General features: G+C 37.0%; 1 protein-coding gene across 3 annotated transcripts in view; it reads left to right on the top strand.

Annotated features, from left to right (window-relative positions):
• Window positions 1–27,419, top strand: part of ERP44 (endoplasmic reticulum protein 44) — a 54,933-nt gene that overhangs the window by 14,680 nt on the left and 12,834 nt on the right. For all 3 annotated transcript variants that reach the window (XM_062608936.1, XM_062608937.1, XM_062608938.1), the window contains exons 2-6: window positions 9,931–10,003; window positions 10,732–10,771; window positions 13,815–13,930; window positions 23,109–23,293; window positions 23,769–23,884. In XM_062608936.1, coding sequence (XP_062464920.1) covers window positions 9,931–10,003; window positions 10,732–10,771; window positions 13,815–13,930; window positions 23,109–23,293; window positions 23,769–23,884 — 530 coding nt within the window. The remainder of the gene's footprint in view (window positions 1–9,930; window positions 10,004–10,731; window positions 10,772–13,814; window positions 13,931–23,108; window positions 23,294–23,768; window positions 23,885–27,419) is intronic.

The following is a 27,419-nucleotide window of genomic DNA, read 5'->3' as shown; positions in this document are numbered from 1 at the left end:
ATTATTCCCCCCCCAGTTGAAATTCAGTTAGAAAGCAGCTGTGGATTCATCTTTCCAAAGAAGTAGTACTAGAAATATCTTATTCCTTCTCTTCTAATGTGTTATTTTAAGGTAGCAAATAATAAATACTAACTTAAAAATTGAGGCAAAGCAGTTGTTAGAGATAAGCTAATGGATTGCCAGTTACCTTTAGTATATATGATTGGTAATTTGCATGTATACAATGAAAGTTTGTAGAGTCTGCATCACGCATTTTCCTGGGATGAAGAAAGGAAAGTCACTAAATTTAGAAGATGTTTTAAATGGATTTTTTCTACAGGTTGGAGTTCTTATTGTAAGGAAATAGGAAGCTGAGGCAACAAAACCCCACTATGTTTTAGAAAGTTTATAATTTTGAAATCCTAAGGTGTTCTTCCTCATTTTTATTCCTCAGAAAGAGGGAGGAGCAGCAGCAGAGGACTGAATCTCAAACGTTTTTAATGTATGGACAAACACTTCATATGCTGCAGGTGGCTGTGTCACAAAGTACTGTAGTAATTTTCAGATGCACAAAACAACCTCCTGCTGAAATATTTGGAGGTAATCTGAGGAAATATGGCATCCTAAACATGCTAAAGGAAGAAAAAAGTAATTTATAGCACAAGGAGGGTCTGGAATATATTTTTGCTAATAGTTCTAGGTCTGAAGTTAATAAATGGGGGTGGTTGCATGTGTATTTGTGTGTGAGATTGCAGGGTGTGGCTTGTAGAGATTAAGAAATTGTTGAGATTGTAGGCTGTTTAACTATGTAATGCTAAAACTGTAAAATAAGAATTTAACTTGAACTGCTAATTGTTTGTACATTTGTTGTACAATTGTACGTTTGTCATTCTGTGCTGGGAGTGTGGCTCAGTTGTTTAGTTCTAATCATCCTTGCCTTCAGCATCAGATAAGGATGAGCCAAATCAAGTTGGCTGTGCTTCTGTGCTTTCAAACTGCTTTAGTTATTGGAAAGTACAAATAGGCAATTGAAACAATGTTACCAAAGACTGCTTTGTCCACTTATATTCCCTTATGTTGTTTTTAGAGTGGCAGTTAAACCAGTATGTTTTGCTTCCCTTTGGGTGGGCTTGGTGAGGAGAATGACCCTAGCTTTGTTTTTCACTTAAGTATTTTGTTTGTCCAGTTATCACTCTTACTGCCTTTTTCTTTTTTAACCCAATGCCTCAGCTGCATATTTAAAAGCAGCATGGGTCTTGCACCTCTGGAATTACAGGGTTGTGGTATTTCATCTATAAATGCTGATAAAGATGTGAAATGCAGATTTCTCCCAGTACTGCAATTTCATTGTGCCACCTGCTTGCTATTTTATCTGAACTGATTCTTGGGTATTTCTGTCATGGAGGGCCAGTTTGTGTTTATGATAGCGCTTACATTTGTATTTCAGCAGTAGGCTTCAATAATCCATACCTATTTTTAACACAAGTTCTAGCCTCAAAGATTGAAATGGAACAGGCTTGTCCCACCTTGCTTGATACCGCAAAGAGAGAGAGAGATAGATAACTTGATATTTTAGAGCAGAAGATTGAAAATATATTCAGTATTGCAACCAGATTATATGGTTAACAAAAAAAAATAAGCGGCTAAAAGTCAGTAGGTGTTGAAGTTGAGCATTTAGGTATGGAAAATTAATTTATGTACTTATATGTTCAATCCTTCAAATTGTGAAAAGACTACATCTACTTTCAGTTTCTTGCCCTAAGGTTATGCTTTGAAGGAGAGATTCTAAATTCTGTGGCCATTTCTTCCACAAGAATACCTTAAAAATTTTGGCTTTATTTTAATATCCATTTCCATTCCTAGTCCAAGAATGAATAAAACATACATATGAATATATGTATAATATAAAAAAGTCTTGAGTCTCGTTTCTTGTCCGGAGGTGGCCCTGTTTGTAAAGACTAGAATAAAGGGCCCAGGAAACCCTGTGAAAGAACATACTGAGTAGCAGGTAGTATATTGCATTCTGTAACGATCCATGTGGCTCTCAAAATGCAGTTCCTAATAAGCTTTCTATTTAGTCTCAGCTATTTATAAGAAATTTCTCTAAATTTCTTATTTATTGATACACGTCAAAATAATTTCCGAAATACTTATAGAGAAAAAATGGCTTTGAGAACCATTTGAGAACCAAACTCGGAGAATATTGAGAAATTATTTACGATTCAAGGTTACATATATGATCTGTGACATGAGGAATGGAGTTACAAGTATAACACCTACAAGATTTAAACTTTCTATGTGTTTTTGGTATTGGGTTTTATGTGTAATAGCAGTGGCCAAAATAAAGAACAGGCCTTGCTCCTTGACTTAGTGGTAAGGGGCAGCAAACTGTTCTACTGTGCTAGTCTTACCAAAGTCTTGACAAGACCAAGCTATGCTTTTTTTTTTTTTTTTGTATTGGTGGGTCACAGCTTTAACAAGTTCAAAAACTTCAGGGTGCTGGTTTTCATATACAGCAACAGCTGCTAATAAGTTTTGAGATTATTTTATGTGCTTGATTACTTCTTGAAATTGAATCCTGGCAGTGTGGCCAGATAATCAGAGCAGTTGGTAGATACGTAAAAGAAAAGAGTGATCAGATCATGTAGTTGTGTTGGATTGGGGTTTTGCTTTGTTTTTTGGTTTTTAACTTCATGTAAAGCTGCACAAAGTACACCTTTTTTTCAGGGGAATTCTAGCTGCTTGTGTAAGAGAGGAAGCTTGGTAAATAAAATATGTAAAGATTCAGAGTTTCCAGTGGTTTCCTGGGGAGGGAGCTGACTTTGTGGCTTTAAAACTCTCAAACAAGCTTTCAGGTAGGTTCATGTTTCTGAGGGTGCAGAGCACTCTAAGCATAATTCATGAAGTAATACAGTTGTTCAGATACCTGTTTACAGCCTGACTAGGGATTGCTTTTTTCCTTCAGACCAAGAGAAATAACTAAAAAAGTTCAAGTGAAAATAAATGAAAGGTCGTATCTCTGGGGATTTTGTTTCAGCCACACCTCGTGATTTTTTGACTGGCTTAAACATTTTTATAAAAGACAGTGAGCCATATGTTTGTGCCCAGACTTAAGCCTAAAGTTGTGTTTGAGTGCGTGGTTCTGCTACTAATAGCTTTATGGAAAAAATGCAGTGTATTGAACTGCATGTTGCGATGAGGTTTAATTTTCATCTGTGCAGTGAACTTTATGAATGAACATCTTGTGTCTTGTAAAAATAGTTCACAAATTGCTGAGAGGTTAGTTTACCATTTTTTCTGGGAACCTGTAGTGCTGTGGTAACAGGCCATTGGGATACTGCTGTGGCTATGAATCGTTACCAGTCATACATGACAATCCTGCAACTCCTTTGCTTGTGTATTAAGTTGTAGGAACTGTTAGCTGTGAGGTTTTTTCGTCCCCTGATTTGGAGTGTCAAATCAATTTAATTTGGCATTTCAGAGACAGCCTTTGAATGGTTTTGTTTCCAACACTTTCATTGGCAAAAAGCTCTTCAGTATTAATAATAAATGTACCTACAGCAAGTATTCCTGTCAGACACTTAAAATGGGATGATGAGACATGTGGAGGGGAAAGAATCGTGTCACCTGTTTTAATATGGTGGTCTCTCTACCTAGCTCTGTGCAGTTATAGCACTGTTTGGCTAAATCATTATAAAATTGAAATGTTTGTCAATGCTAAAGTAGTAAGTTTACTTTTCTGCTACATATATTATCTATATTACAGCTTAGCTAGATTTTAGTTCTTCTCATTGAGGTTAGTAACTGAATACTTAAATCTATTTTCAGAAGCTTCCTTTGTGTGTTCTTAACTTCTCTGATTAAATTTAAGTTATGTCTCTTACAGAAAAATAGGAAAAGGACTTTTTTGGTACCAATTTAGAAAATTGCTCTGAAAACTTAAATATACTTCAGAAGTGATCATTAGTTGGTCTGTTAAACTAATAGTTTTATCTCAATCTTATAATGAGCCCCTTATAATAACCCCTTAATCAACAGGGATGGCAGCAGTTAATCTGAATTATGAAAATGTTCAGGCACAGTCTGGAATCAGGTGGTGACAATTAAGAGTTGAACTGCTCTCACTGAGAGAGTCAGTAATGTTCTTTTTATTTTTCCCTACCATTCTCTATTTACTGTTATCTCTCTTTGCTCTGAACTTCATGGTTCATTATAGGGCTTCTGGGAGCACCGCCAGCGAGATGCTCCTGATTGATGGTTCTGAAGCCAGACTTCAGGGGCTCTTACAGTATCTGTCAGCTTTGGCATTGCTGTCTCTAGGGATTGCTTTCAATTTGTATCATCCTACAGCAGGCTGTAAACCCATCTGCTTCCTGTTGTCCAGGAGTTTAATGCAGACCTCAGAGCAGCAGCAGATTAGCAGCGTGCATAAAGAAAAAGGTACTCGGGACTGAAAGTCAGCCGCAGAGTCCTGTGGGGCTAGGACTTCAGGTAGTAACTTCAACATGTCAATTTGGATTAGATGCAGGCTAGAGCTGGTTGCCAAACATAAAATGATTTTGTGGTAGAGGAGAATGATGGTTTAGTTTTGTGCCTTTAGGATTTCCTAGCAGGACAAAAAGGTAAATGGAAAGTTCAGCTGGTGAAAATGAAGGCTGTTCTTTTTGACTGCCTTGCAGGTGTAGTGCTAATTAAAAATCATAATGTTCCAAGAACAGATTTTCTCTATTCTTCAGATAAATTGCTTTGGAAGTGAGGACTTCTGTTTTGTTATGTGAATTAAAAAAAATAAAGACGTGAAGAACTGAAATGCAGAAGGCCTGTTTTTTTTGCTTTTCGTGTAATTTTAAGGTAGTGAACAGTTAATCTGTTAAACTCTTCTGCAAGAAAGTGGTGTGCAAAGTATGATAAAATTGGAAAATAAATACCACTAAACCTATAGACCATTTAGCAATTAAAGAATTAGCAGTACTAACTGGTAGGAGTAAAATGTTGATAAAAGTTTCACCTAAATCTCCTGAATAACCAGTGGACTTTAGTTGGATGTGTGGAGTGGCAATTGAATGGCAGCACTGCTAGCAGATTATGAGATTGGGTGCACTTTTAATTTCTCTTTGGAAAAGGAATAAAATTCCTCTTTGGAAAAGGAATAAGAAGCCTGGCAGATGTCTGCCATTGGGGCTGAATGCAATGGAGTTTGTCCAGGCATTTTGTTTCGTGTAAGGCTGCTTGTGTAGCCTTGTGCTACATGTCAGAGGAGGATAATGTTCAGGCACTGTCCATTTCAGGCAATGCTTTGAGGTCTTTCATCTGAAAAAATGAGAATAAATGTCAGCTAATTTGTAGCTACTCCTTGGAAGCAACTAGTGCTGGCTCCTGGCAGAAATGGCTAAGTCATATGCTAACTTCAAGTGAGGATCAAAACTGGATCAGTTACTTACCAGTAGAATAATGAGCAGCGTTGCCTTCAGAAACTTCCGGGAACCTGAGCTGATAAATTCTTGTTTTATTTGACAGTGTTTCTGAGGACCAGAGGAGTAAAAATGCGTGTGCCACCACTCCTCTTCCCTCCCCACATACGAGCTCAATTTTATCTTTGTGAATGCAGTGTTCAATTCCTGACTTTTTCACCTCAGAAAGGCATTCTGTACATGTACAAAGTTTTCTGCGTTATTTGTTTTAGTCTATACTTATCATTTTTCTGTAGTGTTACCATGAGTGTAAGTAGATTGTAAACATGCTCATATAACTTGCGCAATTTCGTGCTCAAGTATTCAGCATTTTAATATTCTACTATATATTTTTTAATTTTTTCTTTCATAACTACTTACTTTAACCTTCTGATTTTCGTAGTTTTAGCATTTAAAAAGTACGCATATAAAAACATAGTTAAACTTACCCAATATAAAGGCAGCGACCTGGATTGTTTCCAGGTGTACTTACATAACTCATTTTCCTTTTGAATTATTTTTGCTAGATGCTTTCTTCAGTGAGTTTGTGGTCTTGTGAGGTCAGTTGGATTTTTTTTCTTTCCCCAGTTACAAATATTAACAGTTACCCTTTGTCCTTCTGATGTAGGCTAGTGGAATGCAAAGTTTGCATTTAACAGTAAAAAAATCTGAAGACTTTTCCTTTTAGCCAGTACGTTTTTCAAGAACATGTGTTCAATACCTGTGTTATAAAATGTGTAGCTGACATTCAAAAATTATTTCCTCAAAAAGAAGTCTTGCTTTCTGCCCTTGGGTATCAAGCACAGGCCTCATCAAAGGTCAGAAAACATTCTCAAAACAGTTTAGCTTCTTAGCAATTCAAATCAGAATTTGTAATCCTTCACGTTAAATATTAATACTAGTAATATCATAAGCCCTCTTGCATCTCAAGGGACAGCAAAATTACTGGGTCAGAAAGATGTGTTTTCTTCCTTGCAGGTATTATACCTTTATAAAAGCTTCAGCTGAAGTGAGTCTCACATATCTATTGACATTTCTTCAAGGAATGCTCCCCCCTCGAGTTTATGTACTTATACCGAAGACTTTAGCACCCACAATTTTTAGTCAGTGCAAAATGTTTAAGAAAGTGATTATGAATATATTTTGACAAAATAGAAATTTTTATGTTTCTAATGGAAAAGGTATTTCGATTAGCTTGGGTTTTGTGCAACTTTTGGTAAAAGATGTTCTTGGTTTCAGTATTTTTCCACTACTGTTTAACATAAAGGGGCAATAGGATATACAGCTTAATTTAACTTTCAGTGTATGAAGATGTTTGGGTCTTTGTTTCAGTACTTGCAGCTTGCACCACATTTTTCCGCAATAAGAGTTAAGAAAGCAATCAAATTTTATTCATGCTATAAAAAAGTATTAGCCTTAGTTTACTTTTTTTTTGCACATAGAACAGCCTAGTAGAGGGTTTTATTGGTTAGTAAACCAATGTGTTTTGATTTGGCAGTTAAATAATTGCATTGCAAGTTAAGGTGTATCGTAGCAATCTACAAATGCAACTACAGTTCCTGATCCATTTATCTGCTGAATAATATGGCTTGTTTCCTAATTGCAAATAATATGCTTATCTATTTTATGTTTAATCTATGTATTTTTTTCCTATTAGATAAGATTTGTGTGGCTACTGTAGAATTGTATTAGGAAAAGCCACGTGGGTTTAAGAAACGTATCTTGCCCATTTGGTTTGTGTAGACAAGTCAAACTGCTGAGCTCTTGTGAAAATAGGACCTGCTGCAGAAATTTTTTCTGAGTATGAATGCTGATGTAGAGCTGTGAAAAGCGGCTAAAAAGTTCCTGCTTTTTAGGGGCTTGTGTGGGTTTTCTGTGTCAACAAGCGTTGTCCAAGATTATAAGCAGGTTAAATAACTCTGTGGTCTTCAAGGGTATGATCAGAGGTTTTTGAGACCTTGCACGGCAGCTGAAGCCTTGGGACTCATGTGAGTTTGCAAAGTTGTCTGTGGTAGGATCAGATGAGGGCCAGTGAAGTTAATGTTGTGTTACAGTGCCATTTATTGCCTAAGGCAATATTCCAGCTGTTACTGTTAATCATAACTACAGCTTCAATTGTACAGAAGTTTTATTTATCCTAACGCTTGCAACAAAACAGGTGCGTACAAACAAACTATGCTGGCTCATTCACATGCTTAACTGACCCTTATTACAAATGTAACTACTGCTATCAGCACCTCCCTGTAGCAACACTATGGAAGTTGTCATCCCATGCGCCTCCCAAGGGATGATGAGGTATCTGTGCTGACTGCCATCAGGTGTCACTCATCTGGGAATATCTAACTGATGTGGAACAGAACCTGAGCTTCTCTTTGCAAAGACTGAAGGTGGAGTCCTCCCTTCTTGCTGCTCACCAGTCAGCAACACCAGCATCTTCAAAGGAGCTTCCCCAGTACTGGTTTCTGGTGATGGGCTCATTGGATGGCTTACTCAATTGGATATTTTTTGGCAGACCCTGTTAAGCAGTTTTGACTATGGACTTCACAGCTCAATTGTTAGTTTTGTTTCTCTGTAGTCATTTTACAGCCACGGTTCAGACATTTGTGTTTCACAGTTCAAGTGCCACATGAAGGCTGTTCACACTCCACCACGGATCTTAGACTTGCATGCAAGATCAGTATCTAGTCCAATTATCATGTGAGAAGCACTGGTATGTATTTTGTATTACAACAGCTGGTGTGTTCTCAGCCTGTCATGTAAGATGGAATATATATGCTACCTAGCAGCCTCTGTATGCAAAAGATGAGAGGATCAGTATCTTCACTGGAAAGTGGTTAGTGATCCATAAATTGAAAATAATTGCTGCAAATCTGAGCTGTGTGTCATTTACAGTGATGTTTTAAGAGCTGTTGACACTGTCTTGCTGCAGAAGTCTCCCACAATTTTTGAAGCTGATCTTAACGAAAGCAGGCATCTAGTTTGTCTGCTTTATTTTTTCTTTTTAGGCCAGTATTTTATATACACTTACAACAATGTTAGAAAACTGACGTTTTGCATTGGATTAGTCTTTTGTTAATTATAAACAGTGTCAAAGACAAGTGTGTCCTGGAAACTTGCTGCTTGTAGTCATGGTTTCAGTATAGGTCTGGGGCTTTAGTATAGGGCTTGGGCTTTTCCATAAGAACAGAGACCCTTGTATCACTGGACCCTTTTATCCAGCTGCTCTGTGTGGCATTCTTTGGATGCTCTTTATGCTTCCAGTTAAGTTTTTTCTTGGTGTTTTTTGTCATCACTGTCTTTTTAACCATAAGCAGATTTTCTTTGCACCTGCCAGGTGTAGACTAAGTCTCCAGGAACATCAATAGTGTGTAGAACATTGATAGTGCGAATGTCACGTGCCACCACATCTCAGTGCAAGAACTAATCCTTCAGGTATCATTGTGAATCTCGGTCTCTGCCTAGCTCTTTGACCTGTGTGTTTCTTTCAGTTTGTTACTGAAAACCTTCCTTTTCCTTTCCTGCCATCTCTGTTAGCTGAGGAACCATAGGGTCATTTAAAATATGGTGTTGGAAGGCATTTCGGTAGAGTGTCTGATCTAAGCCCTAGCCCTCCATAGAGAAGAACCAACTGACTTTCTGACCATGTTGTTCAGGATGGAAACATTCATGTCCAAAATCTGTATTGTCCTGCTCAAAAACTTGCATTCCTATCTGTCTCATAGCATAAATAAGTTGTAACTTGCTGGTATCTCTCTCGCTGGGACAGAACAGCACCTCTACCCTCTTATTCCCTGCTGCATTTTGAGATAAAAGAGCTGGGCCCAATGCTGTGAGTATGAGAGAGCTCTTCCATAAAACTGCATATTGCTGTGATAGTTGCATTAAGAGATACATGTGCTGCTTTTAATTAAATGATCTGGCTGATGTGGTGTTTCAGTTTTTATAGTCTGATATGCAGGGACTGAAGCAGTGTGAAATAAAAATATAGAAGGAAATAAAATACTGTAGCTAGTTGAATTAGATGTACTGAAACTGTTTTCTGAAAGAGCAATAATGGAAAACTTCATGGAAAACTTTTTTAGCCAGACAAGCCTTGCAAGTGTCAGAAGGATTTACTTGTCTCTGGGTGAAACCTCTCTGCCTACACACTTCTGGGCTGTGTGAGATTGTTGGGTGGCTAAAATAAGGTTTCATTCCTTTCTTCAGAGTGAATTTATAAGTTATTCTTAAAGGTACAAAATCTGTAAATTTCTGCCAAGATAATAGAGAATTAAATGAAGAGATAGCTAATTTTGCTTTAAATGTGAAAGTATATCTGTAAATAGTGTTTATTTGTGTATTTGTAGTCATTCATTCCTAGTCATCTGAAATGCATTGACTGAATTATAGTTCTTTTACTGTTCTTCTCCAGTTTTTGAACCACAGTGTTTAAAATCATAAATACATTACTATTTTATTGCTTGAACTTTACATGCCTTACTGATTTGCTTTCTCTTTTTAGGTGTCTTGGCTTTTTAATCCAACCAGAAGTGAAATAACAAGTCTAGATAGTGGAAATATAGATGACATTTTAAGTGAGTACTTTGAACTTTTTATATTCTCTATAGTCACTTATCTGTGTGAAACTTACAATGTTAGTAAATGAATATGCATACCCTAGATTTGAATTTATGAATTGCAAATAGCATAGAAGTATTAAGTTAGTACATTGTCATTGCAATGCGGATTTGAAGTGTCTAAGTAGAATACCTGGCATCTTGTTTGCAGATGGGAATACTTGATTACATAACCAAAAGCTGTCAGTAGCTCGTTTTACAAGTTCCCTCAAAAATAGCAACAACTGAAACCCGTGGTGATGGGCCTTAAAGTATCTTGCTTGTTCAGCTCTGCTTTTCTCAAGTTAAGCATAATCATGATTCTGCTCAAAAGAGATACTAGAGTGCAACTTCTGACTTTCAGTGCCTTAATTTTAAATTCAAAATTACCTTTTGTCTCATGTAACTATTAGTTCTTTCATGTTTTAGCACCTTAATATATTAACAGTTTTAATGTCCATTATGTTGATAAAGTCAATAAAATACATGACTGAAGGCCTCTTTCATCACCTTGCCATTTGATATAGGCTGTATTTCAGATAAGATTTACCCTACAGTTTTCTAGCAACCAGACTAAGCTGTATGCTAAATAATCTAGAAATATTTGCTTTTATAGTTTTGTGCATATTTTTATAACCTCAGATAAAGGCACTGAGAAGTTTGCCTCACAATATGACATTGGATTTTTTCTTTTTCTTTCCTCTCAGACAATGCAGATGTTGCTTTAGTTAATTTTTATGCTGATTGGTAAGTTGTGCAAGTTTTTTTTTCCTATGTTTAAACATCTGTTTTTTGAGAACTGTCATGTTTGGCTCTAGTTTTCTAATTGAAAATACAGTGGCATGTTGCTTTCATGCTAGTTCTTTCCCGGGTTTAAGTCCTGATTACTTTGCCTTCTGTTCTACCATCTTCGGTTTTGTTCAGGGCTCCTATCAGAGGAAAAAGGCTTCTAGAGTAGTATGGAATAACATGCTATGCAACTGATTTTTTTTCCTTTTGTTTTTGTTTTTCCTCTGAGCAAGATATAGTTCATTAACTTTTTGTTCCTTAACATAGGATAGTCTAAAATGCTCCCATTTTTCTGTTTTCTTCTGTGTTGGTCCCATGCATGTGTGACCCATGAAAGACTTGAAATTACGTTAAAAATTGGTACCTTCTCTAATCTGGAAGACTTTCCAAGTGGAGAACAATAGAAGTTATAATGGAGTGATGAATTCTGTGAACTGGAAAGGGAAAGAATTTGTGGCCAGATTGGTTAAACACTGTAAAAGACATACTTGGAGAGAAATATTTACTTGAAATTATTGTTTTTAAGCTTGCATATAATATTGCTCGAACTCATTTAAGCACCATACCCTTTTTTATTATGTAAGAAATAATTTTTAGATGTTCTTTTCTGCTTCACCATTAATATTTTTAAAAGAATCTTTAACAAGAAAGAAATCAGGAAAGTATCCTGAAAAAAATAAGATTTAACATGCGAATTAGCATAGAAAATGAGGTTAGAAAATAAATAATTTTGTCCTTGATTCAAGTAATCTTGACTGTAAATAGCTTTATAACGTAAAGCCATATATAAACCAAAGTACTATACTATAAATATTCCTCTCCCTGCTGTTTTGCTCTGTGAGCATAAAATGTTGGCCTTCAGCATCAAAGGTCATGTAGGTGGTTAGACTTCTGATTCCTTTCACCTCTTTCACATGCCACTATACATCTAAGACTGTAGGTTTGTGTGGCCTAGAAATAGCAAGCATCCAGAGCTTTACATGATAATTCATCTGGTAGCAGGCTAATTTTAATTGTTTGTTGTTTTTTTCTTTTAAGTGATTTTGAAAAATTCATACCCAGTCTTTCTGTAGAGAATGACATTCTCAGTAAAGATGTTTTTAATGCCTTCATTTAAACTTTGCATAAAGGTAGACATTACATCAGTCTAAATCAGTTTAATAACCTTTGTATATATCTGTCATTTTATAGACAAATTTTATGTTCAGTTAATTTGCTTCTGTTAATTTTCTGCCACAGATTAAATTGTTTCTAGGCACATTTAGACCAAGAGTTGTTCTTTAGAGAGAGTGCATTGATTTACCAAGGTATTCATTTGAAATGTCTTTGTTTATAATGGTAGTACAACTGAATAACTGGTTAAGTAAGAAACTAGGTCTAATTTCTTATTTGTTCTGTACAGAATTATGCTATAAAGGCTGCCTTTTAGAATAAGGAAGTGAAACTTTTAAGGTGCTTATTTTCAGTTAGTGATCTGTAGATACCTGGTGGATCAGGGACTACTTCAAAAGTTTTATTAGAGATAACCAAAGAAAGCAAACCCATTGAGAGTAAATTTAATGCACTGAAATCTAGGGCCTATGTTGCCATTGTAAGATCATTTTTGGATATTCCAGTAAATAAACTGGGGGAGGCAAAAACTCCATGTTCTGATATTTTTGTGATAAAGGGAAGGTACTAATATTTTAAAAATTGATATAGCCAAGTAACAAGGGTCCTGGTTTAGAACATTATTAGCACAGCTCTTTCTGCAAGTCTCCATTGTTATTCATATCCTCTGTAGAATAGGTTTGTTTTGAATTTAAAGAGTAGCATATGCTTGCAAGTTGATTCATATTATTATAGGCCATAGTTTTAAAAAATTACAGCCTTAGTTAAGATCATTACATGCAGGCATTCAGCAATAACCTCTCAATATAGTGCCCTGCCAACCAATGATGTAGCATCACCTTTGAATGAAAACAGATCAGTTCACTGTTGTAGACACTGCTGTAAGGGTGGAGAAGAACGATGGATAAGGAAGCCATGTGTAACATACACGTGCCGCATAAATGTGTAGCATACAGTTGTGCTGCCGAGAATCAGGTGTCTTTCAGAAAATGGCCTTAAGCCCTGTTTGTACTTTGAAATCAAAACCTGCCTTTTCACTTGAATGCTTGCTGTTGTAGACATAACAGCATCCCCAGGCTACCACTGTAAAGTTTAAGCAGGGCTTCAGTCCAGGCTTTCTTGCAAGTCTACTCTATGAGGTCTCATTCCGGTAAGTTCTACAGGTGCTATTATCCATCTTCTACTTGTTTTGTGTTTAGAAGAATGGAACATAAAATGTGGATGTATTAATAATGGGCCTTTGCATCTTTACAATCCTACAGCCTATTCCATGGGCAGAAAGAAAGGATTTGCTTCAAAACCTGGCATGAGTGGAAGATGGAACCTATGTGATTCTATTTGTTCATAGTGTTGTAATGGGAGTCTGTTCAAATTCTACCAATCTTGAGCCATAATATAAGAAGCAATACTTCTAGCATCTATTATTGACCCTTAGAAAATTATTTCTGTGATATTTCGTGAAGGCAATGGTGAATATTTGAATCTCAACAATCCAAGTAACTTTATTTACTTTATTTTTAAAATTACTTCCCAGGGATAGTTCAGGTAGAAAAAATGAAGAACAGTCTTTCTGAATAGAATATTTCCTGAAGGCTTATAATTGATTAATGGTGTTTTTTTTGCACAGATAATACAGAGGGGCACATCTTGAGCTATATATTCTTTTAGAATGTTTGGTTTTTTTTTTTCCCCACATGAATTATTCAAGTTACTTTTGAACCGTTTTTTATCCAGCCAGTTAGTTGGATGATTACAAGTAGGTGTACTTTTCCAATAGCTTTTCTTTCTTTCTTTTTTTCTTTTTCTGTCAAAGATGAAAATATTCCCTAAGTCATCAGTTAAAATAGTTCAAATTATTATTTTGAAGTTACAATTTTGTGTCTATCCACAGGTGCCGCTTCAGCCAAATGCTGCATCCTATTTTTGAGGAAGCTTCTAACGTAATTAAAGAAGAATATCCAGATAAGAATCAAGTGGTCTTTGCTAGAGTAGACTGTGATCAGCATTGTAAGTAAATCCCGATTTAGGTATTTGTGTGCTATCCTCCCATTATTTAGACCAGAGTTGTTTGTATACATCAGTGAACTTCTTTCCATTTTTTTCAGGGCAATCTCTGGTGTGGCTTTCTCATTGAATCCATAAACATACATTTTTATCAGTTCAGGGGAAGAAAGGCCTGGGATTATAAATTGAATTGGCTTGTTGAGGTGTCAAGAAGCATTAGTGCAACAAATGGTGCAGGTCCTCACAACCAAGAAGAGGAAGGGGTAATCTTCCATGGTCAGCATCAAGAATATGTTCTGCTCAGGCCTTCCTTCCAGTTAGGATTCATAGTAAATTGCCTTTAACACACAGCCGGGAGGGGATCAGAGATTTTCTGCTGTGCTATTTGTACATATGCCAATAAATGGTTGCCTGTTTGAGTTTTCCTTGTACGCAGAAATATGTGAAAATGATATGCCAGAATTTACTCATTTAATGCTGGTGTTAATCCCTAAGATTGCTTTTTAACCCCGTAATAAGTAAAATGTAAGAAGCATCTGCTGCACATTGAAAGACAAATGGATAGCACTAAGATTTTTATTATGTTGCTTTTTATAGTATAGGAGCTGTATTGTTTTATGCTTTTGGAAAAACAGCATTTGCAGACATAATTTCTTTACAGTGGCTTGTGATTCCCAAAGAGTATTAACAGACAGAAATTCAGTTCTCATCAATACTGATTATAATATTTGGGCTTCACAAAATGTTAATTTGTAAGAAGATTCACAGTTGGAAATTTGAGGAATCACTGTGCAGGGTTATTAGTCTGTATCTGCAGCATATCCCTGATACTTACCATTGACCTAATAGTTGTGCTTTAGTGCTCTGTTACAAAAAAGCTTTTTTCACTGGCACCATTTTGGGCTCTATTTTGTATGCATGCACACAGTTACCCAACAGTAAGGGCACCTGTCTTTCGATCTTCAGAGAGTTCTCAAACATAAAAACCAAACAAATGAACAAAACCCAACACAAAATGAAAAAACCCTGCAACTTTTAAGGGAGCAAGCGCTTAAACTCAGTATCATAAATGTAGAATAAACTGATTCTTCAGACTGTTGGGAGTGGCCAAGGAGATTCCATTTTATCCCCTCCTAAAGATCCACAAGACCAGTTAGTGACCACAGGAAATTTAAATGCCTCTGGGATTAAATCTTTGAATCACTGGGATATAGGACCCCCTTTATAGCCTCAGCTGGAAAAGCAGCTGGGCAGTATCCCCCTAGGGTATGTGAGCAGCTTTGAAGCATTCAGCTGCCTTCCTACATTGAAGTCATAGAGATGTGTTGGGGAAATGACTGGGTTTTCTGGTGGTTGGTTTGAATACCTGAAATATCTGGAATACCTTCCCAGATCTCAAGTACTTAACTACATTTCAGCTTCTTTCTTTTTCACACCCGATGTTCTTTTCTGCCTCCAATCATCAGTCTGTATGGTGTGTGCTGGGCAGATGTTAACCAAAAACGTAGCATTAAATATTCAAATTTGTTATCGCTAAAACTCTGTTTTCAGGTAAGGCAATGAAATCCTTTGGAGGGGTATATTGAAAGCAAAGCCTGAGATACAGTCTTTGCTGAAGTTTTCTTACTGACTATTTTTTTGTCTGAGATCTGTTGCAGTATCTACACAAATAAACTGCCCTCTATCTCTGCAATTGTAGAAAATAAATATAATTGTAGAGCATGCATTCTGATCGGCTTTGTATCAGGTTATTAAACCAGTCTTTCTACATACTTGAAATTACTTTTGTATGTCCTTCTGTGTATATCACTTTCATCAGTGATAGTTTCTCAGATTAACTTGATTCAAGGTGAGGGAAGATTAAGGACGTTCATACTCTGTTTACTTGATTTCTATGGTTATTGGCTCATCTTTTCATTGAGTCAAGATACTGATAATGAAACTTCCTATAAATTTCTCACAAAAGACTATAGTAAAACCAGTCTGTATTGTTGAGTTTTATGGTTAAGGTATACATGACCAACTGAAGTCCTTACTTTGTTTGCTGCAGCTTTAGTTGCTCGGATAACTTGGAGAGTCTCTGGGCTGCTGCATGGACAGTGTTTAGCCATGAGATGTTCTTGTGTTAGTAGTTATGTGCCTAAGAAGACTGCCCCCTCCCCAGTAGTTGAAATATTGTTGCTTAGTTTTCTCATACTGAATTGAGCTCATCAGAGGTTGTTACAGAGAGCTAAATCCCGGATGGAGAAGGAGATGCTACAGAGAGATTGTCTTCCTTCCCCTGGGCCTATTCCCAGGGGGATAGTGGGCTAAGTAGTATGAGGCAGCCAAGAGCTTTGTTCTTTTTTAGTGTAATGTCACGAGTTCTCTGTGCTTACTCTGTGTCCTTAATTTAAGAAGCAGATGAGTGTGATTTCTTCTGGAGAATCTGTAAAATACGAGTTAAAAATAAAATCCTATAATGACAGACCAAGTCTTTTCCCCCAATTTGCATTGCCTTTTTGAGTTAAAATAGCAAAGCTGTATGTCATTCTCAGTTTCCAGTGTTTATTTGCTGGGTTATAAGCAATGGTACATTTCGTGGCACACAGTTAATTGGTACTTCCTGAAGTTTTAAGAATTTTAACTTTGATTTTAGTGTGTGTAATAGCAGCTTTTTAGTAAAAGGGTGAATGTTGCCATATTAGCCATCTTGTCCCTGCTGTTGCAGTTTACTAAATGTTGGAGTCAAAGTTATTGCTGTCTTTCCCCCTCCCTCTCCCCCCCCCCCCCATTTCCTTTCATATCTTTTGTATGTATTTACATATTTTGCCAGCACTAGAAGGTTTATGCCAATATTTTGGGGTTTATTAATGCCTGCAGATTTCATACCAGTAGTCGTTCACTATTAGAATGATGTTCTAGAGATGGTGGATCATTTGCATTACAAATGATCTGTTTCTTTTTGAAACCAAGACTCTGTAGGGAATCCAAATAGCTGATTTCAGGCCACTCAAAAACAGCTTTCAGAATGGTCAGCCAGGCATAGATGCTTTCCATTTAATGTACTATTATTGAAGCACACTGCAGGGCCCAATAGCTCACACCAGCTTCTGACGGTAAAGCAAATTAAAGAGAATTATTGATGCACTGCCAAATGTTTGATGCTTAATGACAAAACCATCATTCTGTCTGCTCTTATAGCCAATATAAAGATGGGTTGTTTTTTTTTCCCCTGGAAAGTGATAGGCCCCAATGTGATTAAGTACAAAATCTGAATGTTAACACTATATTGAGCCTCTGTATGTGTTATATCTTTTACACCTGTTTATAATACTGTGGGAGATAATTAAAACTGAAATATGTAAGTTAAGTCATCAGGCTGTTTTTAAGCTGGTGTGGAACATACACAAAAAGGTAAATCTGATGAAGCATGTACTCTTTCAATTTCCAAGACCTCATCCTTTTATAACTTAGGTTTTTGTAAGTTCCAGTACATTGTTTGCTGTTAGTCTTTTGTGGTTTTGATGTGTTTGAGTATTCTGGGTGTAATACCTAGTAAAAGTCACCTTCTGTATGAAATTGTAAGTGATCTTTCTGCATATGCATTATTAGGAAGGTTTTGATTTGGTGGTGTGTTTGTTTTGTGTGTCTGGTTTGGTTTTGCTTTCTTTTGCTTTGCTGTATTCTTTTGTTAAGCAGCAATGTTGGAAACTCACTTGGTACCGTGGATTTCCTATGTTTCTCTTGTCTGAGCGAATATTGCAGTATAGAACTCCTCATGCTTCTGGAGGAAACTTTACATTTTGAACAGTTTCTATGAATTCAATATTAGGAGTTGTGATGAAGAATTCTTTTAAGTTAAAGTATATACTGGGGGGTTAATTCTGCTGAACCATTATTTCCTTTGGTTTCTGAGCTAAAAAATAATAGTTTGACTAAATCTTTGTGCTTCCAAACAGAAAACAAATTCTCACCTATTGGGGTATTGAGAGGTGGCTTGCTAGTCAGACTGTTTAGGGAACTGTTGTTTGTTCTGTCTTTCAAAATGTCCATAAGTGGTATTCTCACTCATTACTATGAGCTGCTGATCTCTCTGGGTCTTGCCATTCCTGTAATGCGTACCAGTGTTAGTCTTCACAATTACTTAGATTGTATTGCTGCTGTGCCTCTGGTAAGCAAAATAACATGGTATGATAACAAATTCGAAGGTTTGTAAATGAACTATAAATGAAACTATAAACAAACAGGAGGATTTCATTGCATTCCTGACACTTTGCCTGAGAAGGAACTACCACTCTTTCAGAGTTATCTTTGTGTAAAATAAAAAGTGGAAGCGATTTGTAGAGGTTGCTGATGACTCTCCTCAGGAGAGCTATTTTGTTAGTCTGTCAGAAAAGGTTATGGGATGCCTACTGATGAGGCCCGGCTAAGAGCAGGCATGGCTGTTGTGAATGTTCCTTTGCAGCAGAAGGTAGTCTAGATTTTCTTGTTACTCAGCTTCTTAGTAGTCAGATTTGATGTAGCACATTGATTGCTTTTCTTACACCTATTTTGGTCCATCAAACAAGTCACCAGTATTGCAATCATTGGGATAGAATGGCTGGTTTAGATGATCTCCCAAGTTCCTTTAATTCTGCTCCCTATGAATATTCCCAGTTCTTATGATTGTGTGTGTTAGGAGTAGTTTAACTGCTGTATTATGAAATACTTAACAATAAGATGAATGTAGTGTAGGGAAGTAGGAGGTAAAAAAGCATTTTTAAGTGAACTTGAGAGAAAAAAGCTTGCTGGATAAAAAGTAAAAAGATACCTATTAAAGACAGATTTCATTTATCATCTGTAGTGTGCCCTGGCAGCTAGCCTGAGGTGCTTCAAAAGATGTCGTTGATCTTGAGCAAGCAAAATACTCATTCAGTAGTCCCAGCTTCAGATACACAGCTGAAGGAATGTTATTTTTGAGATGGAAGGTGTTGGACAACAGTGAGGGAGAAAGTGATTTTTTGATAAAAATGGGGTTTGGCATTCCTTTGAGGAGAGGAGCACATGATACTCGGACAGAAGAAATGGCTGACAGCAGCTTTGCTTTCTCTTCAGTAGTTCAAGAGAAGTATCAATACAGTGCATCTATGAAGAGAACCAAGTGATTATGAAGACATTCCTGCTGAAGTTTGTGTAATGAATAGTAGAAAATAGCCTGGGCAGTTGAGAAATGGTTGATTGCCATCAGGTGCACATGCAAAACAGGGAGGAGAGAATCATCTGAATTCATCAGTCGTTGCTCTTCATGAAACTTCTGATTTGTAGAAGACAAGAAGATGAAGTATGTCAGTTGCTTCCTGTCTTTAAGTGTGAAACTATTCTGGTAGCATAGATGCTAGGCTTGTAATTGAATGATTAATTTGACAAAATACAAACTCAAGGTTTATTCCTTTTAGGTACCTTAGTACCTGAAGAAAACATAAAGTTGTAGGTACTGGGGCGGGGGGTGGTGGTGTCCCTTTAGGTCAGTTACCCTTATCTGTTTCAAATACCTCTTTTAATCAGAAAATGAGCAGTAAGAATGTCTGGAAATATTTTAAAATTTAATTTAAGATTTACTATAATGTGATCTATGAATGAGTTCAAACAATATTCCATGTATTTGCTTTGTGTATTTCCAATTTTAAAAGGAATATAATTTTGTAGTTGCTCTGCTTGTGCTAAATCTACCTGTATCAAATGCCAGGGCTTAATGAAGCATTTAAGGTTTACTCTATTTGACTTTTGAATGAATTCAAACAATTTTTCATGTACTTGCATTTTATATTTTATAAAAAGATGGTTTTCAAATACTTACTTGTGTAGGACTGTCGTCTCTCTGTGTTAGTTCAAATACTAGCATTCATGGAATCTCAATGTAATTTGTAAAGAGCATCCAAGTTCTGATTTATGAAATAGGTTTTGGATTCAGTCTTGACAGTGGGCATTTTATTACCATTTTTTTTAATGCAACTTCAACACCAGATGGAAATCCACATACCTAGGGACTGCAATCTCCATTGTGGAGAAACTTCAGGACCCCCTCAATGCCCATTCTGCAGCCTGAGTATCCTCCTATAATTGCAAAAATAACCTGAAGGAAAAGTCTGTGCTGTGAGACAAAAAAAAGCATAGTCTTGGTGATCTCTTGCTGTTGAGTTCTGTAGCAGTAACAGTCTTTGATCTCAAGGTGTTCCTGTGAAACCTTTATATATAGTGTTCCTTGTCTCTTATCAGACCCCTGTCAAGTTTTGATAGACTGACATACCATCCGACCAAAGGTCCTTCTCTCAACAGGAGAGAAGGGGAGCAAATGCCCAGTTTGCTGATGTTGTCTTCTGCTGAGCAAATATAATGTGATTCCTCCCCTGCTACACTTACTACCTTCTTAGCCATCTCTTAGGTAGTTCAACAAAGAAGGGATGGAATTTAAAGGAAGAAACAGTATTGATCTGGTACTTGTTAGTGTTGAATATATTGGCATCTTCGCTTGAGAAATCTATATGTATTTGAAAGAAAATTACTCTGAATTAGGGATGTAAAATGTCTTGCCCTTAATTTTAAATGTAGTTAGTGTATTAAGAAATTCTTCTGGGATATTCAGGAAAAAGGTCAAGTCGTTACTTAGTCAAAATTAATAGGCTGGTTTCTGTGGTATTTCATAGTGATGCAAAGTTTTTTGGGAACTGAGCTTAGCTGGTGAAGCTTTTAAGCTTACTGGTTTGAGGGATGTTAACATTTTTGTGGAGTGGACCTGGTTCTTATTCCTTTGTTATGCATGGTTTTGGTTTAAGTTGTGTAGCTGGTTCAAAGATTCTTTTCAATAACTAAAGCTGCAAGAGATTAGTTGTGTTTTAGCAGCAATTAAAACTACAATGGTTTCACTTGAGAGTTTTCCAGGCAACAGGGAATTCAGATTTATTTTGTCCAAAAGTGGTGGTGAATTTTATATGATGGAGGACAGTTACAGGTGCAGTTCCATAGGGGAATGACTTACTTCCAGTGGCACAGGGTTTTAATTTTGGTTTGCAACCGAGCAGTGTGTGTTAGCTGCTCAGTATCAGCAGTTTGCTTATGCCAGCTAACTCTAAATAAGAGCTTTCACAGGGCTTCTGTCTCCATTCTCTAGAGTAAGTGTAAGATAAGAAACAAATTGGCTTTGTGCTAAGTATGTAATTGAGAAGAAAGTACTTGTCACAAAGAATTAGTTTTTATGCTGTTCAGTACTGTGCCAGATATGCTGATGGACCCTCATTTGGTGGCCTTCCTGCTTTGGGCCAATCCAGGTCACCTGAAGTGTACCCTTTGACTTCTTCCTAAGGAGTCAGTGAAAAGGAACAGCATTCAGCCTACACTTTCAATGCCTTCCTCTCTCTGTTGACTGTATGAAATGTCTCTTTATCTCCAAAGATAAATCTCTCTGTAGAGGTTTACCATCTCATTCCTTGAGAGAGAAAGGAAGAAAGGGAAACAGGGCAGGTGTGGTTGACTGGAATGGGTCACCTCAAAGGATTAAGCAGCTCTGGAAAGTGAGCAGATTGCTCATATTTTGGGATTTAGTTGGATTTAGGTACAAGCATGATTGAGGCTTAGGTAAACTGCATCTGACTCTGTAATAAAAGACACCATTTTCATAGGGGCTGGGAGATTTTTTGTTTCTAGATACATTTCTAGGGGAGGAGTGAGCAGGAGGGCATCATAATTAAAGCTAAAGCAAAAAGGAAGTGCTTGTGTCCTACTTGACACTTTGTTTCTATTGTTTGGTCTTAGTCTTACTTCCCTAAGAATCTAAAACGCATCTGGTTACCACGTTTCTCCAGTCCTTCCTCATAAAAACTCCTTGAGGCTTTTTGCTGAACTTCAGCTACAGAAAGGGGGAGGAGCGCTCAAAGCTATTAAGTACTTACAAAATTTGATTAAAGCAATTGCTGGATATAGGAGGTGAACAAACCCGGTTCCTGTGCTGTAGAAAAGGTTTCTGTGAAAACCTAGGGCTGATGATCCTGCTTGGTATGCCATGAACCACTTCCCACTTGTGTCCCATGTTCAGCTGACACCATGTCAAGTGTGTTGCTGGGAGCTAGCTGCAGAACCTGGTGCAACTTGCTATGTCCCAGAGGTTAACCAAAGTGGAAGAAGGACAAACGGATGCTTGAAGTACTCTGGGTGTATTAAAGAACCAGATTATTGCCTGAGTTGTGTTTGAAGATAAGGGGTACAGGATGCATGTTTCATGGAAAACTGGGCTTTATCGCTTCTGCTTGCCTTTCTTTACTGCTTTTCTAATTTTACTGTAAAACCTCTCTCCATTTTTATTTTTTTTTTCATCTTTTATATTTGCAAGTGTTGGGAACAAATAACTTGGACTTAAATAACTGACCTGTTACATAAAGGTGAAAATAGCTAGTGCTCTTACACTGAATGACCACAGCTACGCATTATTTTGTTGTATGAAGTTCTGTGTGGTACAAGTCTAGAAGAAGGCAGGGCTGCATGTATAGATGTGAATGAAGGCCAGCCTTGAAGGAAATGCTGACGCTGGTTGGTCAGCAAGGTATTTGCCTTCATTTAGAAACCTGAAAATCTGTGTTTATTCAAAACTTGAGCAGCTCAGAACTGTAACAGAAGTTTTCTGGCCTTCATCAGTTTCAAGAAATACTTTGCAGGGTTCATGTTCTCTAAAGTTTGAGACATAACAGTTATATTTCCAGCAATGTAACTGAGATAAAATCATAGCGAGTTTAATAAAATCAGCGCCTATTTTAGTTTAAGTTTTCTCAGGTGGATTAAGTCACTGAGATTTGGCAAGCTTTTGAGATTCTTATGTTCCTGTTACGCTCTTAAATTGGACTTCCCAGTTGTTAACAGGAAGCGTACCAAATGAGTATAGCTGACCAAGTCAAGTCTTTGCTTACTGCAGATTTTGGTCATGATTTTTTATGAAGATCAGTACATGTGAGGAATACTGTAGCTGCTGTCTGTTTTCTCCACTGTAGCAGTGTGTGTATGTTTGGGTTTTTGTTTGTTTGAGGACGGGCGGTTTATTAGTTTGTTATTGTTTAAAGATATAGAAGTACTGGTTCAGGGATTCCACTTGTGGGCACACATATACATGTGTAAGATATTCAGTGGTTTTCTGTATTTGTAGGGGTTTAGTTTTGTTTTCTTTATTTCTTTTTAGCGGATATAGCTCAGAGATACAGGATAAGCAAATACCCAACCCTGAAACTCTTTCGGAATGGAATGATGATGAAGAGAGAATACAGGGGCCAGAGATCTGTGACAGCAATAGCAGATTATATAAGGCAGCAGAAGAGTAACCCTATTCGGGAGGTCCAGGATATGGAGGAAATTAGTTCTCTGGATGTAAGTCTTACCATTTTTATTCCTTTTAGATAAATATACATTTATTTTTTTAATGGTGAGTGGTGAAACACAATGTATTTGAAGAATATATTTACTTTTTTTTTTTCCCATTAAGAAATACTGTGAGAGCTTATTTTTAAGCTGAATAGAAAACTGGATCATTTCCAGTATTTCAAATTATTCAAATATAATCACTTTCAACCACATTTTGTTACGGTAACTTCACTACCAAATGACTTTATTTTACTTTTAATCATTTGAAAAGAGTATCTTGTGTTTGACAAGACACTTCTAGTATTTCTCTCTGGAAAAAATACTCACAGGGATGCTTCTGAATATTGAGAAAGCGGAAAAGAAATTACTTCTGCACAGTTATTGACTGTTGAATGAATGGCATCTCTGCATTGAATATCCTTAGGGAGTAATGATTTCTGGTAATTTGAGGTAAGTTATAATTTAACCTTTGTTTTTACAGCGCAGCAGAAGAAATATTGTTGGATATTTTGAGCAAAAGGACACTGACAATTACAGAACCTTTGAAAGAGTAGCGAATATTTTGCATGATGATTGCATATTCCTGTCTGCCTTTGGGTAAGTTCTAAATTTTGTTGGTTGCATGACTTCATTATTGAAATTATGTTAATACATTGTTAATAATTGGACTTATTTAATACTTTCAGTGTAGCGTAACTGAAGAGATTAGACCTTAAACAGCTAAATACACAGAAAGGATAGGAGGAGAAGGCTCTTCCTAGCCTTAATGTCTACTGTGAAATCCAACTTTCTTTTTTTGCCTCATTTCTATTTTTTTCACTCTGGCAATATAATATAAATGTAACTGGGAAGGTTTTAGGGGGTAGTGCTAGACAGTTGTGTCCCAGAAATCTACTACTTTGAAGGGAAAGGAGAATAAGTAAGAAGAGTTAGAAAACATTTTGATAAAAATGTTATCATCTTAGCAGAATGAGAAATTTCCTTTGTTTTTAACCTCGTATTTTTTTTCTTTAAATAAATTTTTGTAGCTTTTTTCCTCTTTTTTTATAGTGTGGGGTTTTTTTTCCTCCTCCTCTTATTTCCCTTTTTTTTTTTTTTTTTTCCTGTAAAGAACAATTCAGTATTTACTTGCTCATTTCCTCTTGATGTCAGGGGAGAAGACCTTGTGTTGGGAGTGGGAGAAGTATTTGTAATGTGCAGGAGTACGTGTGGCTTTCCTTCAGTTCCTAGTTAGGTATTCTGTGACTGTGTAAGCAGCCTTGGCTGTGAGAGAACAATGTATCTGTACACAGATTTTGTAATTCTGTGGCCTGTAGGTCTGTCAGTCTTATCCCCAAAGAGTGGCCATTATCTCAGATGTTTTCTGATCTGTTTATCCATGCTTATTCTCAGGGCAGCCAGTCTGAGTTGTTACTAGAATTTTAAATTACTTTTGCACCACCCTTATGATTTTTCATTCTTTTCAAGAATGCTTTTAAAAAATCCTTAGTAAGATAACAGTACTTTAATATTCTCTCTTCTGTTGTTTGAGTCTGTTCATCTTTGATTTAATGTTTGTCGACCATGTATAACAAGAAATAGTCTCCCACCACTCAGTGTTAGCATTTGTTTGACAGACACCATTCTTGGGGTAGTTACTGTGGGTTTTCTGGGTTTTTGTTTTTTCTCTAGGCATAAGGAGCAAGCAAGCATAATGGAACAAATCAGAATTTAATTATTTGTAACCTGACCATGTAACTACAGATTGCAAGCTTGTCATTATTCTCTTCTGCAGACTCCCATCCCCTTTCTAGCCTGGAGCTGGCAGTGTTTGACAGTGTGGCCTTCCAGACAGTGACGTTGGAAGCTAAATGTTTTCATGTCTGAGTTGCTGTGGCTCTTGAGCTTCCTAAAAATAATATGGGAAAAGACTTCCGAGGGAGATGCTGACTATATAGCAGTATTTTCTATTCAGATTATTTCCAAATATATATATCAAAATGTTTCATGGGGAGCTGACACTGATGAGTTGAACACTTCTGATTGAGCATCCTAACAGCCCCTGGGAGGGGCTTTTGGTTTTGCTATGGACAAAGTTCAACAGGTATCTGGTTTGGAAGATGCAAGGTAACGTGAGCTGTCACGTCCAAACTTCTAGTGAGCTAAAATAAACCAATCAGTTTAACAGGAAGAAGTTACATCAACATCTGTCAAGACAGAACTGTTCCCTGCTATGCAAAAATTATTCTGGCTTTAGGTATTTGCAGTAGCATATTTTTAAACTGTATTAAAATGGTACTTAGTTGCAGATCATTTTGATGCTTAGAATGTTTTTTAAATCAACTGTTCTTTACAGTTCTGTTAAGATCTTAGGTGAGTGCAGAGCAAGATTAGTGAAGGAAGACTTCTAAGCAGGAGATAAGAGAGATACTGATGAAGAGATTATTAGAGGTCATTAGGGACTGTAGTGGTAGGAAAAGGGGTAACGGGTTCAAATTTAAACAGAGGAATTTTAGATTGGATATAAGGAAGTTCCTTACTGTGAGGGTGGTGAGGCACTAGAATGGGTTGCCCAAAGGAGTTGTGAATGCTTCATCCCTGGCAGTGTTAAAGGCTGGGTTGAACAGAGTCTTGAGTGACAGGGTTTAGTGTGAGGTGTTCCTGCCCATGCTATAGGGGTTGAAACTAGATGATCTTAAGGTCCTTTCCAACCCAAACTATTCTATGATTTTAAAAGTAGAACTGGAGAGGGGTATATGTTAGTAGACATGGAAGAGAATGGCCTTGTGCCATTGAGCTGGAGTATAGGAAGCCAAATGCAGAAAACCAAAGCAAGCAGCAGAAAAAAACATTTTTTTCTCTTAAGGTGCTATGATGGACTGTAGGTAGCTCATGAAAGAGTGTGACTAATCTAGGAACTGTTTTAATTGCATGTTAGCAAGCAAGTAATGGGGCAGGAGGGTTATGTGCTTCCAAGATGTTCACCTACGTTACCACTTTGAGAAGAGACAAAGTGCAGACTGAAGTGTTTCCAGTTTGTTAGCTTTGAGTGGGGAAGGCAAATCAGTAACAACTGCAGCTACTGATGTGGAGGACCTTTGGGGGTCCACCACAGGCTTACCCCTAGGGCACACATTTTGTTATAAATTATCGGTTTACCAAGCAGTGGTTAGGCAGGTGGCTCTTATATCGTCACTTTCTTCTTAAGCAGTGAAAGACTTTGAGTTAAGCATTATGATGGGGTTTTTTTTAAAACATTATGTGGGTTTTTTTTTTAAATTATGTGTTTTTTTTTCAAACTGTGGTTTTTTTTTAGCTAACTTTTACCAGAGGTTGGGTATGCTTTCTGTTAACCTATGCTAAAAGGAAAAACACGTAGTTCATTTTACTGTTTTGTGGCATATGCAGCCAGTCAGCTCTGTCTTACCAACATGAGTTATGTTGGAACAGCAAGGAATGGGAGAGAAGAGGGCAGGCCTCTTTACATATCTGAAGCTGGCGAAAGGCTTTATTTTTGTTGAGATCTTCTGTCTCCTGTTGGATGCATAGCTGTTCCCATTTGTTTGAATAAGAGATGATAATTTTGAGGGTACAGCCTGGCAGCTTTCAGGGCACTGTGTTATGATTGGGATTAAGGAATTGCAAAATACTCCAGAGGCAGGAAAGACACTTAGTAAGGTGACATAGTGAACTGAATACCAAGGAGGAATTGCATGTGTTCTCAAAGTACACGCATACCATATCATCAATGGCTAGAAGATGCATGCTGTGACTTGTGCTCTCTTGACCTCTTCTGAGAGTAAAATGGACAGTGTGGGCTTATTTGCTATCCATTTGCTCACTGCATGTTCTGGTAGAGCACCTCAAAGCCCTTCTTTATCAGAGTAGATAAGATGTAACTTTCTAGGGTAAACATGGCACAGGAAGAGTAAATTAAACAAGAATCAACTTTCCTTCTTTAACAATAGGTGTTTGTGGTTTTTTTTAATTTAGATTATTTTTTTTCATATTACATGATTCTGTTAATTTCATTAACATTTTTCTGACGGTCTCTTACCCAAAAATGTACCAGCATTCATCACTTGCACTTTGATTCCTTTAGTCCACAATTCTAATCTTGCTGACTTCCTTAATGCCCTTGTATCTAGCCAGG

This window comes from Pezoporus occidentalis, unplaced genomic scaffold (genome assembly GCF_034315485.1).
Source record: "Pezoporus occidentalis ecotype Australia unplaced genomic scaffold, CSIRO_AGI_Poc_V1 ctg132, whole genome shotgun sequence".
NCBI lineage: Eukaryota > Metazoa > Chordata > Aves > Psittaciformes > Psittacidae > Pezoporus > Pezoporus occidentalis.
This window is presented reverse-complemented; position numbering and strand designations above follow the sequence as displayed.